The sequence below is a fragment of the Coregonus lavaretus genome (assembly GCF_964263955.1).
Source record: "Coregonus lavaretus genome assembly, chromosome: 26".
In the NCBI taxonomy this organism is placed as follows: Eukaryota; Metazoa; Chordata; class Actinopteri; order Salmoniformes; family Salmonidae; genus Coregonus; species Coregonus lavaretus.
The window spans coordinates 36,065,080-36,082,852 of record NC_140013.1 but is presented as its reverse complement, the minus strand read 5'-3'; the positions used below and the strand labels follow the sequence as shown (position 1 = coordinate 36,082,852).

At 43.2% G+C, this 17,773-nt stretch overlaps 1 protein-coding gene across 1 annotated transcript in view; it reads right to left on the bottom strand.

Annotated features, from left to right (window-relative positions):
* Positions 1-1,585: 1,585 nt before the first annotated feature.
* The window catches only part of LOC311102238 (guanylate cyclase soluble subunit alpha-2-like), a 50,386-nt gene continuing 34,198 nt past the window's right edge, over positions 1,586-17,773 (bottom strand). The window contains 2 exon segments of the mRNA XM_084143497.1: positions 1,586-2,577; positions 4,156-4,310. Coding sequence (XP_083999623.1) covers positions 2,358-2,577; positions 4,156-4,310 — 375 coding nt within the window. The 3' untranslated portion in view covers positions 1,586-2,357.

Below are 17,773 nucleotides of genomic sequence, written 5' to 3'. Positions count from 1 at the left end.
CCGCAAAGCCCAGCTCTGTGGAGTGTACATCTTAAAGTGGTCCTATGGACAGATACTTCAATCTCCGCTGTTGAGCTTTGCAGCTCCTTCAGGGTTATCTTTGGTCTCTTTGTTGCCTCTCTGATTAATGCCCTCCTTGCCTGTTCCGTGAGTTTTGGTGGGCGGCCCTCTCTTGGCAGGATTGTTGTGGTGCCAGATTCTTTCAATTTTTTTATAATGGATTTAATGGTGCTCCGTGTGATGTTCAAAGTTTCTGATATTTTTTTATAACCCAACCCTGATCTGTACTTCTCTACAACTTTGTCCCTGACCTGTTTGGAGAGCTCCTTGGTCTTCATGGTGCCGCTTGCTTGGTGGTGCCCCTTCTTTGTGGCGTTGCAGACTCTGGGGTCTTTCAGAAGAGGTGTATATATATATTGAGATCATGTGGCAGATCATGTGACACTTAGATTGCACACAGGTGGACTTTATTAAACTAATTATGTGACTTCTGAAGGTAATTGGTTGCACCAGATCTTATTTAGGGGCTTCATAGCAAAGGGGGTGAATACATATGCACGCACACTTTTCCGTTATTTATTTTTTTGAATTTCTTTTAACAAGTTATTTTTTTCATTTCACTTCACCAATTTGGACTATTTTGTGTATGTGCATTACATGAAATCCAAATAAAAATCCATTTAAATTACAGGTTGTAATGCAACACAATAGGAAAAATGCCGAGGGGGGTGAATACTTTTTGCAAGGCACTGTATAGGCCTTTTTACATACAAGTTATTTTGTACAGAGTTTAATGCAATAACAGATCCACAGGTTATCTTACACTTACTTCTCGCTCGCTCGCACACACACACCCGTACACGCACACACACACACACTTTTTACAGGTTATTTTACATGACGAAGTTCTTTGGTGTAGAACTCCAACATGGGACTGAACGTTTGATTATGCTGCTGTTTGAAAGCTGGATGACTGATTGATTGATTGATTATTTTGTTTCATTTATTATCTTTAACGCTTTAACTAAACCTCACAGCTAAATCAATGACATCAAAAACAAGTTTCCAGGACAAATATAGTTAGAATGGTATTCGATTGAAGCAGTCCATTTCTTACTTGTAACAAGCCAACGCAATGTGTGTTTGTGTGTGAGAGAGAGAGAGAAATGGGGTTGGGGACTAGAGTGGTGACAGACAGATAGGATCCTAAGGTTATTGCTCTAAAGACATAGAATGACGTAGAGATCTAGCAACGTAAGTTTACTAACAGTATCAGTTGAGAAAATAACAGAATAAAAACTTGTATTGAAAATGAGCATCCCTCTCTCACTCTCTCTCCCTCTGCCACTCCCTTCTTCCTAAATCCATGGACGTATTGATGTGTGATGCTGGTGTTTAGCAAGAGAGGGATGCAGTGTGGGGTGGGGGGGGGGTTCGAAACATATGAAAGGCCCTTAAATACAGAGACTTGAGTGTAGACGAGTGATACTTGACTGTTCTACCCAAAACACACCACAATCCCAACCCCCCCCGGCATACTTCATATCCACACCTTGGTTAGTAGAGTTGGTGGATGGAGGGGAGGGGGGTGGATGGATGGATGGTAGAATTGGTGGATGGTGGGGAGGGGGGTGGATGGATGGATGGATGCATTTACGTGCTGCTTTCTTATGTCCATGGTTTAGTGTTGAGGGACGGGCTGGGAAGTGGATGCATTCAACTAACTGAAAGAGAAAATGTCCAAACATCCCAATGGTTCAGGTGCAAGCTGGAGCGAAACAACATAGGCTTCCCACAATGACTGATTTGGGAGTCACACATATCACTGTGGGGAGCATCAGAGCTGCAGACCTCGTTCCATTTCCCTGTGTGTTCAGCCAGCTCCCATGTTGTGTATGTCTGTAGTGTTCTAGTGAAGAAGGCACTGAGTTGTGAGCGCTGTTGATAATAGCACAATACCTGCCATGCCCAGACTGACAGCCAGCCTTGGTATCCATGGTTACAGTATTCTGTGTTCTACAAGCAGAATGCTTTAGTTTTAGAGTTGCTAGATGATTCTATTATTGTCTGTTCTTGTTGTTTACACTCCTCCTCCTCCTCTTCTCTCTACCTTCAAAGTCTGATTCGTGGTGGGGTTGAAGGGTAAAGGGTGGCTGCCCTTGGTAACAACAGGTTGTAGTTGGTGCAGCGAGGAGTGTCTGTTTCTAGATGGAAAAGTGAGGGGGGTTGTTAAGAGGACTGAGTCCTGGTTTGGGGTAGGAGGGTATTGTCATCCCTAAAAGCTTGTCTCCCATTTAAATATGGCTGTAGGGTTAGAGTTGTGTGTGTGTATGCTGATGACTGTGTGTATTGGGAGCCTATAGGCTGGTCTCTCGCAGGAACATGGTACCAATGCTGTAGGACACTTTCCTCAGGGGAGCTGGGGGGGCGGAGCGAGAGCTGGTCAGGGAGGCGCGGCTATGGGAAGTCCCCCCCTCCAGGAAGTAGCATGTTCCTGGGATATCCTTCGGAAAATTATCAGGAAGCTCCAACCGGGAACGAGGGACGAAAGAGAAAGAGCAATCGTCTTTCAGCAGCCTGGAGAGAGGGAGAGAGGGAGAGAGATTTTAAAACTCAAGTGTGGTATATTTGGGGATTTCTCCAAACAGCAGTGACTCTCCAGGGAGTGATGCAGCCTTGTTCAGAATGAGATAAGGCCAATAACAAACACAGGCATTATTCACAAGCTACAGGTGTGTGTTTCTGCTGAAGGGGGGTATGTACACACACACACACACACACACACACTTTGATCCACACACACAAACACAAGCAAGCAATCGCACAGTGTTTATTAACCACCCTTCACACACACACACACACACACACACACACACACACACACACACACACACACACACACACACACACACACACACACCAGGTTGATTTAAATCTGCAACAATTAGCCCTCTGTGTCGTGCAAATAATGAGTGATTCTGAGGAGAGAACGTCCTTGACTGCAAAAATAGAGGTTTCCAAGGCAACGCTTTAGACACCAGAGAGAGAACGGACACCAGAGAGAGAGAGAGAGAGAGAGAGAGAGAACACTAAGATCATCTCTCATCTCAAAGTGTTTGACTCAACATCAGAGTCACTGTGTGTGTGTGTGTGTGTGTGTGTGTGTGCGCACACGTGCGGATGTGTGCTTGCCTGCGTGCTTGCGGGCGTGTGTTTATGACGTATCACAAATGCAGTGACTGGATGTAACCGTTTCTTACTCAAATGTCCTTAGAGACTGAAAGCTGCTCTATTGCCATTCATTCTCCCCCTCACATACACACACGCACACACACATACACATACACACACACACAGATGTACTCTTGTGTATGTGCATTACATGAAATCCAAATAAAAATCCATTACATGAAATCCAAATAAAAATCCATTTAAATTACAGGTTGTAATGCAACACAATAGGAAAAATGCCAAGGGGGATGAATACTTTTTGCAAGGCACTGTATAGGCCTTTTTACATACAAGTTATTTTGTACAGAGTTTAATGCAATAACAGATCCACAGGTTATCTTACACTTACTTCTCGCTCGCTCGCACACACACACCCGTACACGCACACACACACACACTTTTTACAGGTTATTTTACATGACGAAGTTCTTTGGTGTAGAACTCCAACATGGGACTGAACGTTTGATTATGCTGCTGTTTGAAAGCTGGATGACTGATTGATTGATTGATTATTTTGTTTCATTTATTATCTTTAACGCTTTAACTAAACCTCACAGCTAAATCAATGACATCAAAAACAAGTTTCCAGGACAAATATAGTTAGAATGGTATTCGATTGAAGCAGTCCATTTCTTACTTGTAACAAGCCAACGCAATGTGCGTTTGTGTGTGAGAGAGAGAGAGAAATGGGGTTGGGGACTAGAGTGGTGACAGACAGATCGGATCCTAAGGTTATTGCTCTAAAGACATAGAATGACGTAGAGATCTAGCAACGTAAGTTTACTAACAGTATCAGTTGAGAAAATAACAGAATAAAAACTTGTATTGAAAATGAGCATCCCTCTCTCACTCTCTCTCCCTCTGCCACTCCCTTACACACACGCACACACACACACATACACACACACACACAGGTGTACTCACCGGTATGTGGTTGGGCTGACGTTGATGCATCGAGGGTGGCTCCCAGACTCAAACTTGCTAGCCAGTGTGACATTGTTGCCAAACAGACAGTACCTGGGCATCCTCACCCCGACCACCCCCGCCAACACTGAGCCCGTATGGATACCTATACGCAGCTGAAGGACGGAGAGAGGGAGGGAGAGTAGGGGGTAGGGGGAGAAGTAGAGAGAGAAAGATATGTCAGTTGAACACTGACCAGTGAGGGACAGTAGAAACTGTTTCAGTAAAGGGCTAAGCTATAACACACTGTTGGAGTTATTAACATAACAAAACAGACGTATACACTGAGTATACCAAACATTAAGAACACCTTCCTAATATTGAGTTAGCTTTCACCTGGATTCACCTGGTCAGTCTATGTCATGGAAGGAGTTTATAAGTATATTATTATAGCTGTGATTCAAATGTGATCATCCCACTTCAAACCCACTCCACTGTAGGTCTGACAAAAAACACAAACATAATCTCTAATGATCCACTTCAGTATCTCATCTCCACGGTTACTAACACCACTGAGTGCATGCCAGCACACCAATGTGGGTAACCTTGGCAATGAGAGAGAGAGCGAGAGAGAGAGAGAGACCATAGCCTCGACATCACAGCAGGACAGATAAATTAAGAACCCCAAGCCCAGGGACCCTGCCTCCTCCTAGCACCCCCCCTGTCAGCCCCCCCGATAGCCCTCCTGACAACCCCTCCACACCCACTGAGGACACACACAAGCCACAGATTGTACTCCTTATGGATTCAAATGGGAAATATATACAAGAAAATAAACTTTTTCCCAAACACACAGTGTCTAAACTCTGGTGTCCAAACACCCAGCGCGTCCTAGACCTTCTGTCTGAGGACCAACTAGGGTCACCCAGCCACATAATAATACACACAGGCACAAACAACCTGTGAGCATAGCAGGAAAGGGTGGCCACAGCACTCAAGGGAGTGATTGAAAAAGCTTCTTCTACTTTCCCCAACGCACAAATGGTTATCTCCACCCTGCTACCACAAAAATACTTCCACCCTGCTACCATACAGCGGGTAAACGCAAGTATTTCCCATGACTGTGCCTTAAAACCAAATGTTTCCTGGCCCACCACTCCACCCTGGACTTGAACAGCCTTTACGACCAGGTCCACCTATACAAGGCAGCAGTGCCCACCTTCGCCAGGACCCTGAAGGACATCGCCCTCAACCAAAGTCCCAACACCTCACATAGGAGCAACAGATAATAATAATATTTATAATATAATATAATAATAATATAATAATAATAACAATATAATATAATATGCCATTTAGCAGACGCTTTTATCCAAAGCGACTTACAGTCATGCGTGCATACATTTTTACGTATGGGTGGTCCCGGGGATCGAACCCACTACCCTGGCGTTACAAGCGCCATGCTCTACCAATTGAGCTACAGAGGACCGTTGACCAACGGACAACCCGCCCAGACCAGCGAGCCACTCTCCCAGACCTGCGGGACTCACCCCCGGACCTACACCTAGAGGACCCACACCGAGAGGACCTACATCCAGACCACAGCACCACCAGCCACATCCACACACCCACCCCAACCAATCAATATCCCCCCAAACAACCATGCCCACACCCCATATAGGCCCCCTCAGATCAGACCTATGCCCTTCCTGCCCACCCCATGTCCCCCACTCCCGCAAAGAGGGCCTCAACATGAAAGTCACACATACGCCCAGGCCGTGAGCAGGCAAACAGGCCCAACCCCCACTCTTACACTAACCCAAGCCAATGGCATGTATCAGATGCTCAGCAGGTTCTGCTCAAACTTACTGGTCTGAGGCCAAACCACACAACTAACAACATTGGACACTTTATGGAACACAAAGCCTTCACTATCTCATCCTGGAATATCCAAGGCCTGAGGTCATCTGCCTTTGGCCTAAAGAGCAGGAACCTGGACTTCACCAAAGAAATTAGAAATACAGACATTGTCATCCTACAAGAAACATGGTATAGAGGAGATGGACCCACTGGTTTCCCTCTAGGTTACAGAGAGCTGGTAGTCCCATCCACCAAACTACCAGGTGTGAAACAGGGAAGGGACTCAGGGGGTATGCTAATTTGGCATAGAGCAGACCTAACTCACTCTTTTAAATTAATCAAAACAGGAACATTTTACATTTGGCTAGAAATGTTTAAGGAAATTATCTCAACAGAGAAAAATGTCCTCCTGTGTGCTACATACAGTGGCGAGAACAAGTATTTGATACACTGCCGATTTTGCAGGATTTCCTACTTATAACGCATGTAGAGGTCTGTAATTTTTATCATAGGTACACTTCAACTGTGAGAGACGGAATCTAAAACAAAAATCCAGATAATCACATTGTATGATTTTTAAGTAATTAATTTGCATTTTATTGCATGATATAAGTATTTGATCACCTACCAACCAGTAAGAATTCCGGCTCTCACAGACCTGTTAGTTTTTCATTAAGAAGCCCTCCTGTTCTCCACTCATTACCTGTATTAACTGCACCTGTTTGAACTCGTTACCTGTATAAAAGACACCTGTCCTCAATCAAACAGACTCCAACCTCTCCACAATGGCCAAGACCAGAGAGCTGTGTAAGGACATCAGGGATAAAATTGTAGACCTGCACAAGGCTGGGATGGGCTACAGGACAATAGGCAAGCAGCTTGGTGAGAAGGCAACAACTGTTGGCACAATTATTAGAAAATGGAAGAAGTTCAAGATGATGGTCAATCATCCTCGGTCTGGGGCTCCATGCAAGATCTCACCTCGTGGGGCATCAATTATCATGAGGAAGGTGAGGGATCAGTCCAGAACTACACGGCAGGACCTGGTCAATGACCTGAAGAGAGCTGGGACCACAGTCTCAAAGAAAACCATTAGTAACACACTACGCCGTCATGGATTAAAATCCTGCAGCGCACGCAAGGTCCCCCTGCTCAAGCCAGCGCATGTCCAGGCCCGTCTGAAGTTTGCCAATGACCATCTGGATGATCCAGAGGAGGAATGGGAGAAGGTCATGTGGTCTGATGAGACAAAAATAGAGCTTTTTGGTCTAAACTCCACTCGCCGTGTTTGGAGGAAGAACAAGGATGAGTACAACTCCAAGAACACCATCCCAAACGTGAAGCATGGAGATGGAAACATCATTCTTTGGGGATGCTTTTCTGCAAAGGGGACAGGACGACTGCACCGTATTGAGGGGAGGATGGATGGGGCCATGTATCGCGAGATCTTGGCCAACAACCTCCTTCCCTCAGTAAGAGCATTGAAGATGGGTCGTGGCTGGGTCTTCCAGTATGACAACGACCCGAAACACAGCCAGGGCAACTAAGGAGTGGCGCCGTAAGAAGCATCTCAAGGTCCTAGAGTGGCCTAGCCAGTCTCCAGACCTGAACCCAATAGAAAATCTTTGGAGGGAGCTGAAAGTCCGTTTTGCCCAGCGACAGCCCCGAAACCTGAAGGATCTGGAGAAGGTCTGTATGGAGGAGTGGGCCAAAATCCCTGCTGCAGTGTGTGCAAACCTGGTCAAGACCTACAGGAAACGTATGATCTCTGTAATTGCAAACAAAGGTTTCTGTACCAAATATTAAGTTCTGCTTTTCTGATGTATCAAATACTTATGTCATGCAATGAAATGCAAATTAATTACTTAAAAATCATACAATGTGATTTTCTGGATTTTTGTTTTAGATTCCGTCTCTCACAGTTGAAGTGTACCTATGATAAAAATTACAGCACTCTACATGCTTTGTAAGTAGGAAAACCTGCAAAATCGGCAGTGTATCAAATACTTGTTCTCCCCACTGTATATCCCCCCACTAGATTCCCCATACTTTAATGAAGACAGCTTCTCCTTCCTAGAGGGGTAGATCAATCATTTCTAGGCCCAGGGACATTTACTAGTCTGTGGTGACCTAAATGCCAGAACTGGACAAGAACCTGACACTCTCAGCACACAGGGGGACAAACACCTACCTGGAGATGACAGCAATCCTTTCCCCATTTGCCATCCTAGACACAACTACAACAACATAACCAACAAAAACGGGTCACAACTCCGGCAGCTATGTCGCACTCTAGGTCTGTACATAGTCAATGGTAGGCTTCGAGGGGACTCCTACGGTAGGTACACCTATAGCTCATCTCTTGGCAGTAGTACTGTAGACTACTTTATCACCGACCTCAACCCAGAGTCTCTCAGAGCGTTCACAGTCAGCCCACTGACAGCCCTATCAGATTACAGCAAAATCACAATCTACTTGAATGGCGCAAGAATCAACCATGAGGCATCGAAGCCGAACAAACTGCATAATATTAAGAAATGCTATAGATGGAAGGAGGGTAATGTAGAAACCTACCAAAAAACAATTGGGCAACAACAAATCCAATCCCTCCTAGACAACTTCCTGGACAAAATGTTTTCCTGCAATAGTGAAGGTGTAAACTTAGGAGCAGGAAGCATGAACAATATATCAGCTAACATATCACATTTTAATTCAGGCAGAAAACCTAAGACAACTAACAATGAGAAATGGTTTGATGAAGAATGTAAGAAAGAAAGTGAGAAACCTATCCAACCAAAAGCACAGAGAACCAGAATACCTTAGCTTACACCTTCACTATGGTGAAACACTAAAACAGTACAAAAATACACTAAGAAAAAAGAAGGAACAGCATGAGTGGAGACAAATTTGACCCCAATAATTACAGTGGAATATGCTTCAGCAGCAATCTAGGAAAAATCCTCTGCAGTATCATCAACAGCAGGCTCCAACATTTCCTCAATGAAAACAATGTCCTCAGCAGACTCCAACATTTCCTCAATGAAAACAATGTCCTGAGCAAATGTCAATACCAAAATACCATACGAAAGACCATGTGTACACCCCGCACACCCTTATTGACAAACAAACAAAACAAAACAAAAGCAAAGTCTTCTCATACGTTGTTGATTTAAAAAAAGCTTTTGACTCAATTTGGCATGAAGGTCTGCTATACAAATTGATGGAAAGCGGTGTTGGGGGAAAGCATATGACATTACAAAATCAATGTACACAAACAACAAATGTGCAGTTAAAATTGTCTATAAACACACAGATTTCTTTCCTCAGGGCCGTGGGGTGAGACAGGGATGCAGCTTAAGTCCCACCCTCTTCAACATACAGTACCAGTCAAGTTTGGACACACCTACTCATTCCAGGGTTTTTCTTTATTTTTACTATTTTCTACATTGTAGAATAATAGTGAAGACATCAAAACTATGAAATAACACATATGGATTCATGTAGAAACCAAGAAAGTGTTAAAGAAATCAAAATATATTTTATATTTGAGATTCTTCAAAGTAGCCACCCTTTGCCTTGATGACAGCTTTGCACACCCTTGGCATTCTCTCAACCAGCTTCATGAGGTAGTCACCTGGAATGCATTTCAATTAACAGGTGTGCCTTGTTAAAAGTTAATTTGTGGAATTTATTTCCTTCTTAATGCGTTTGAGCCAATCAGTTGTGTTGTGACAAGGTAGGGTTGGTATACAGAACATAGCCCTATTTGGTAAAAGACCAAGTCCATATTATGGCAAGAACAGCTCAAATAAGCAAGATAAATGACAGTCCATCATTACTTTAAGACATGAAGGTCAGTCAATATGGAACATTTCAAGAACTTTGAAAGTTTCTTCAAGTGCAGTCGCAAAAACCATCAAGCGCTATGATGAAACTGGCTGTCATGAGGACCGCCACAGGAAAGGAAGACCCAGAGTTACCTCTGCTGCAGAGGATAAGTTCATTAGAGTTACCAGCCTCAGAAATCGGCATTTATCTGCACCTCAGATTGCAGCCCAAATAAATGCTTCACAGAGTTCAAGTAACAGACACATCTCAACATCAACTGTTCAGAGGAGACTGCGTGAATCAGGCCTTCATGGTCGAATTGCTGCAAAGAAACCACTACTAAAGGACACCAATAAGAAGAAGAGACTTGCTTGGGCCAAGAAACACAAGCAATGGACATTAGACCGGTGGAAATCGGTCCTTTAGTCTGATGAGTCCAAATTGGAGATATTTGGTTCCAACCACAATGTCTTTGTGAGACGCAGAATACGTGAACAGATTATCTCTGCATGTGTGGTTCCCACCGTAAAGCATGGAGGAGGAGGTGTGATGGTGTGGGGGTGCTTTGCTGGTGACACTGTCTGTGATTTATTTAGAATTCAAGGCACACTTAACCAGCATGGCTACCACAGCATTCTGCAGCAATACGCCATCCCATCTGGTTTGTGCTTAGTGGGACTATCATTTGTTTTTCAACAGGACAATGACCCAAAACACACCTGTAGGCTGTGTAAGGGCTATTTGACCAAGGAGAGTGATGGAATGCTGCATCAGATGACCTGGCCTCCACAATCACCTGACCTCAACCCAATTGAGATGGTTTGGGATGAGTTGGACCGCAGAGTAAAGGAAAAGCAGCCATCAAGTGCTCAGCATATGTGGGAACTCCTTCAAGACTGTTGGAAAAGCATTCCTCATGAAGCTGGTTGAGAGAATGCCAAGAGTGTGCAAAGCTGTCATCAAGGCAAAGGGTGGCTACTTTGAAGAATCTCAAATATAAAATATATTTAGATTAGTTTAACACTCTCTGTGGTTACTACATGATTCCATATGTGTTATTTCATAGTTTTGATGTCTTCACTATTATTCTACAATGCAGAAAATAGTAAACATAAAGAAAAGCCTTGAATGAGTAGGTGTGTCCAAACCTTTGACTGGTACTGTATATATCAATGAATTGGCAAGGGAACTAGAACAGTCCGCAGCACCCGGCCTAACCCTACTGGACTCAGATATCAAATGTCTACTGTCTACTGGTGATCTGGTGCTTCTGTCCCAACCAAGGAGGGCTGACAGCAGCACCTAGATCTTCTGCACAGATTCTGTCAGAATTGGGCCCTGACAGTGAATCTCAGTAAGACAAAAATAATGGTGTTCCAAAAAAGGTCCAGTAGCCAAGACAACCCTAGAGCACACAAATAACTATACCTATCTCAGCCTAAACATCAACACCACAGGTAACTTCCATAAGGCTGTGAATGATCTGAGAGACAAGGCAAGAAGGGCCTTCTATGCCATCAAAAGGAACATAAAACTCAACATCCCAATTAGGATCTGGCTAAAAATACTTCAATCAGTTATCGAACCCATTGCCCTCTATGGTTGTGAGGTCTGGGGTCCACTCGCCAACCAAGAATTCACAAAATGGGACAAACACCCAATTGAGATTCTGCATGCATATACTTTGAATAAAACGCAAAAACCCAAACAATGCATGCAGAGCAGAATCAGGACTATACCCGCTAGTTATCAAAATCCAGAAAAGAGCTGTTAAACCACCTAAAAAGGAAGCGATGCCCACACATTCCACCACAAAGCCCTGACCTATAGAGAGATGAACCTAGAGAAGAGTCCCCTCAGCCAGCTGGTTCTGGGGCCCTGTTCACAAATACAAAAAGACCCCACAGAGCCCCAGGACAGAAACACATTTAGACCCAACCAAATTATGAGAAAGCAAAAAGATAACTATTTGACACACTGGAAAGAATCAACCAAAAAACAGATACAATTGTAAAGCTATCTGGCCCTAAACAGAGTACACAGTGGCAGAATACCTGACCACTGTGACTGACCCCAAACTAAGAAAATCCTTGAATATGTACAGACTCAGTGAGCATAGCCTTCCTATTGAGAGAGGCCACGATAGGCAGACCTGGCTCTCAAGAGAAGACAGGCTATGTGCCCACTGCCCACAAAATGAGGTGGAAACTGAGTTACACTTCCTAACCTCCTGCCAAATGTATGACCACATTAGATACACATATTTCCCACAGATCACACCCACAAAGAATTTGAAAACAAATCAAACATTGATAAACTCACATATCTGTTTGGCAAAATACTGCAGTGTGCAATCACAGCAGCAAGATTTGTGGCCCTTTGCCATTAAAAAGGGCAACCAGTGGAGCACAAACAACATTGTAAATACAACCTATATTTATCTGTTTATTTATTTTCCCTTTCACACTTCCAACTATTTGCACATTGTTACAACACTTTACATAGCCAATAATATAACATTTCCGTCTATATTCTTTTAGAACTTTTGTGAGTGTAATGTTTACTAATGTTTCCCTTGTTTATTTCCCTTATGTTTATTGTCTATTCCATTTCCTTTAGCAATGTAAACATATGCTTCCCATTACAATAAAGCCCTTTGAATTTAATTGAATTTGAGAGAGAGAGAGAGAGAGAGAGAGAGAGAGAGAGAGAGAGAGAGAGAGAGAGAGAGAGAGAGAGAGAGAGAGAGAGAGAGAGAGAGAGAGAGAGTGAGTGACGGGGAGGAAGAGAGAGCAGGGAGAGAGTGAGCGAAAGGTGTGCTATTCTGATCAGACTGCCAGATGTTATGAGGAAAGAGTGAGGGGAGAGGAGATAGAGACAAGTTAAGGTGTGGTATTTTAATCTTTCTCTCTACAAATTGACCCCCTCTCTACTCTCTCTTTCTCTGTCCGACTCTCCCCTCTCTCTTTCTCTGTCCCTCCTCTCTCTTTCTCTGTCCCCCTTTCTCTTTCTGTCCCCCCTCTCCCCTCTCTCTGTCCCCTCTCTCCCCTCTCTCTTTCTCTCTCCCCTCTCTTTCTCTTTCTCTGTACCCCCTCTCCTCTCTCTCCCCTCTCAATTTCAATTAAATTCAAATGGCTTTATTGGCATGGGAAACATATGTTTACATTGCCAAAGCAAGTGGAATAAATAATAAACAAAAGTGAAATAAACAATAAACAATAAACAGTAAACATTACACTCACAAACGTTCCAAAGGAATAGAGACATTTCAAATGTCATAGTGTCTATATACAGTGTTGTAACAATGTGTAAATAGTTAAAGTACAAAAGGGAAAATAAATAAACAGAAATATGGGTTGTATTTAAAATGGTGTTTGTTCTTCACTAGTTGCCCTTTTCTTGTGGCAACAGGTCACACATCTTGCTGCTGTGATTGCACACTGTGGTATTTCACCCAATAGATATGGGAGTTTATCAAAATTGGATTTTTTTTCAAATTCTTTGTGGATCTGTGTAATCTGAGGGAAATATGTGTCTCTAATATGATCATACATTTCCTCTCTCTTTCTCTGTCCCCTCTCCCCTCTCCAACTTTATCCCCTTCTGCTCTATCTCTCACTCTTCTGTGAGTCAGCACAGAGTCGGAACAAACCAATCAAAACACACTGCAGCTCTGAAACAGCCAATCCCAACCGACAGTTGTGAGGTACATGGAACAATGTTCTCTAGGATGTTCTGTGATCTGGAATATGTGATTGTAAAACAGTAATATGGGTCAATACCCCCCCCCCCCCCCCCCCCCCCCCCTCATAGACTAGTTTACATAACACAGTGGTATTGGCTTGTTGTGAGCACGCTGACTGAAGAGCGTTTATCCGGCTGAAGTAGTTTGAACGAGCAGAGCATCTCTCCTCTTTTCCTCTCCTCTATGGGCGCGGGAACAAAGAATGAGAGAGAGAGAGAGAGAGAGAGAGAGAGAGAGAGAGAGAGAGAGGACGATACAGAGAACAGGGCATAGCTATGCCAGTCTATTTCTGGAAAAATAAATGGCTGGTGAATTAATCACAACTATAGGCCACAAACATGCACTCACGTGCACACACACCAGACACATGCACGCACGCGCACACACACACGTACGCACGCGCACAGACTGATACAGGCATACACATGCATGGCCACACGCATGCACACACATAACATTACAATTGTGTAGTTGCCGTTTTTAAGGACTAAAGGACCCTCTCTCTCTCTCTCTCTCTGACTTCTTCGCAGGGCTTCAGAGTTAGAATGAATAGAGAGTTAATCATGCAGCTCTATAGACAGACAGACAGATGCTGATCATACCGGCCGCGTTGCGTGTGCGAGTGTTGCTAAATAAATGTACACATACATGTTATTCTATAATTCCATCCAAACTGCTCGTGCGCGTCAACGAGTGTCTGCGTAGCCAGGCGCTAAAATAGAACTTGGTTCTATTTGTGACGCTTGACGCGCTGCAAGTCCTGCCTGGTTTTTAGGAGCATATACCCACGTGGGTGATTGAAAGATAAATGAGGTCCACCCTCCATTCCAGTTGGTTGCAGTAATGCACCTTAAGGTTGGTTGCCAAAATTCATAGAAGAAGAAGACTGAACTAGGAGAGATTACTAGAAACTAACTAGGCTTCCCCTCTTATCGGAGAAGAGAACACACAATTTTGTGTGACTAAAAATTGGTTGATATTCTACAAAGATCCAGCAAAGAAAAGGACCTTGTACATGTCAGGTAAAATATTGACAAATTAGCTAGCAACAGCAAGCTAGCTAAATGTCCATGAATGTTTGTGTGTTTCGAAATTGTCCCAAAATAAATATAGTTGGTTCAGAGTTCATTTTGATATTTCAACCTGCTTGTCCTGATCGTGTCTGGTGTGGATGGACAAAATCCACATGTGCACGCGGACGCACGCGCGTGCCCGGTGTAGTCGACACGGGTGTTTTCTTTTTTTGGGGGGTAGTCAGCATTTTACTTTAAACAGAGCTAGGTTCCTTCTAGACGGCCAGCAGAGCAGAGCTCTTCTACAGGAGCCTGGTTTGAGCCAAGATATATCCACCTCACCACATAGCAGCAGCTAATGGGGATCCATAATAAATACAAATACAAATACATACAGTCACGACCAAATTATTGGCACCCTTGATAAAGATGAGCAATAAAGACAGTATAAAATAAATAATACAAATACTGAGCTATATTCTATGCTCAAAATTGCTAAATTATATTATTTTATACTAAAACAATTGCTCAGAAAAAAATTGTAAGTAATATTTTTTTTCTCTCAAAAAGATAGGGTTAAAATTATTGACACCCCATTTTTCTCTCAGTAACTGTATTAGTATAAAATAATATAATTTTCCCATGCTCAGTATTTGTATTATGTATTTTATACAGTCTTTTTTACTCATTTCTATCAAGGGTAATTTCGGTCGTGACTGTACATGTGATCCCTAGCACCCTTGTTGTCATGCCAACGGAGAGAGACAGAGACAGAGGTTGTGTGACGTTGGTTATTTTTATTGCTGGATGCCATAGGTAGGAAGTCTAGGTGGAAGCATGCTAAAAACAACCTGGAGCTCTGAGCCAACACACACACACACACACACACACACACACACACACACATACATTCACAGACAGATGATCACACACAAACACAATGTACTCTGTGACAGTGTTAATGGCCAACTGACATAGGCAGATGGATGTAAGAGAAAAGGCCCTCTCTACCTGTGGAGATGGGAGAAAGACAGACCTCTGCCAGAATGTGACTTTCTCTCTGACCTAACACAACACAGCCCAACACAACGCTCAAGTATTTCCTGTAAGACATGAAACAACAGCTTAACAGAAACAACTGTCATTAATTAGCCAAAAACAGCCCCTGCTGCCATGCCACAATTCTCCCATCACCATGGTAACTGCACACTATGCATTCCCATGTTCTATCCATCACCGTGGTGACCAGTGTGTTCGCAATAAGTCAATTACACACATACATGCTGTGATCACACACTGCAAGCATACATATGCACACGGACATCCACACACACATTTATTGTACACACACTCAACAAAAAAACACAAACACATTGTAGTGTCCGTCAGTGTGTGTATGTGTGCATGTGTGGTGTGTGTGCTCTCTTCCTTGTGAAGACACGTTTCATCTCATCAGTCATCAATAAAGGGGATGATGAAAGCGGCTCCATTGTCAGCATCTACAGCTGGGTAAGCACTTCCTTCCCAATGGGCCATGACACTGAGGATTATATCAACACAAGCACATCTGGGACTGTCAGCCAATGGGAGAGAAGCAGCTAACACAACACAAGTCTGCTAGCACAACACAGCCAAAGATATTCATAACTAACCAAATATAGTGGGCTCCCAAGTTGCGCAGCGGTCTAAGGAACTGCATCTCAGTGCTTGAGGCGTCACTACAGACCCCCTGGTTCGATTCCAGGCTGTATCACAACCGGTCGTGATTTGGAGTCCCGTAGGGCGGCGCACAATTGGCCCAGCGTCGTCCGGGTTTGGCCGTTATTGTAAATAAGAATATGTTCTCAACTGACTTGCCTAGTTAAATAAAGGTTAAATAAAAATAGTAGGGCTGGGTGCCGGTATTGATGCGCGGACTGGTTTGTGTTTTTACTTTACCATCTATAACGGTATTTGAATGTTTGGTTTGTTAAATGTGATATGCCGTGTGTAACGTCAATTTTTATAGTTTAGACCGGTACTTGAGTCATCCCTCTCCGCTCTCTCTCTCAATGCCGCTTTCAACACAGACCTAGCCCCGCCCCCTGTCACTCAAAGAGCGCATTTGTTGTTGCTTGACCACGAGATACTTGCCTTCAGTCGGCATGGTCAATGTAGCACATGGAACAATGTTGATGACAACGATGTTGTTTCCACTTTGCTTCTTAATATAAATCCACTAGCGTTTTATAATTACACTATTAGTTTGTGTTTCTTACATCTGCAAACAGCTAGTTTGTCTTTTCTTATCAAGTTAAGCTAAATCGTGTTAGCCGCTAATCGCTAGCTAGCTAATAAATGTACAGAGTCAGAGCAAACGTAGATAGCTAATACAGCCTGATACCAGTGATGGTGTAGGCCTAAATCAGCATGTCATTTGTGCAACAGTATCTTCTATATCAAAGAAGAACAAGCGAAGCATGAATATGTTGGCTACACGAAGAAACATTTAATGTAGCCAAAGATTATAGGGTCCTCTAGGAAACACTGAACATCACTTTGGTTCCTACCCTGTCACAATTACGCCTCCCTGGCATTTTCATTCGTTGTCATGTCAAACAACACTGTATTCAAAGTGCCCACTATTATTTAGATTTTAACTATATAATTAGAATAAACATTATATTTCCATGATTCCAACAGTTCACCCAAGTGTTTTGATCTAAGTCACAAGTCAAATCGCAATTGCAACATTTGGTTAAAAATAAGGCCTCGTTTTTTTGCCCATATCATGCAGCCCTACGGGGCAGTGTGGAAATGATCTCAAATGAGTGCAGGAAATGCAGAAATTGATGGAAATGCAGGAAATTATTTTGGATTGAAGCTGAATTGAACAGTATAACAATCAGAATGGAGACAGACCCATTGAAATCACTTAGAATGTACAGGTATGTGTTGCCACCCTAGGGTCATGTACTACTCATAAAGAAAATGTAGAACTTTAACTATTCAAAAACATAAAATATCATAAAATACCGTCATACAATTTTTTATTATTATTTTTAAATACAGTGATATGATATTTTGGCCATATCGCCGAGCCCTACAAGATAATTAACCTGTGTTGTTTACCGTGGGAGCAAATTCAGCATAGTGGGCAGAACTATGGAGGTGGGCAAAGCCAGATCCTTTTGGCGCGTTGTAGCATGTATTT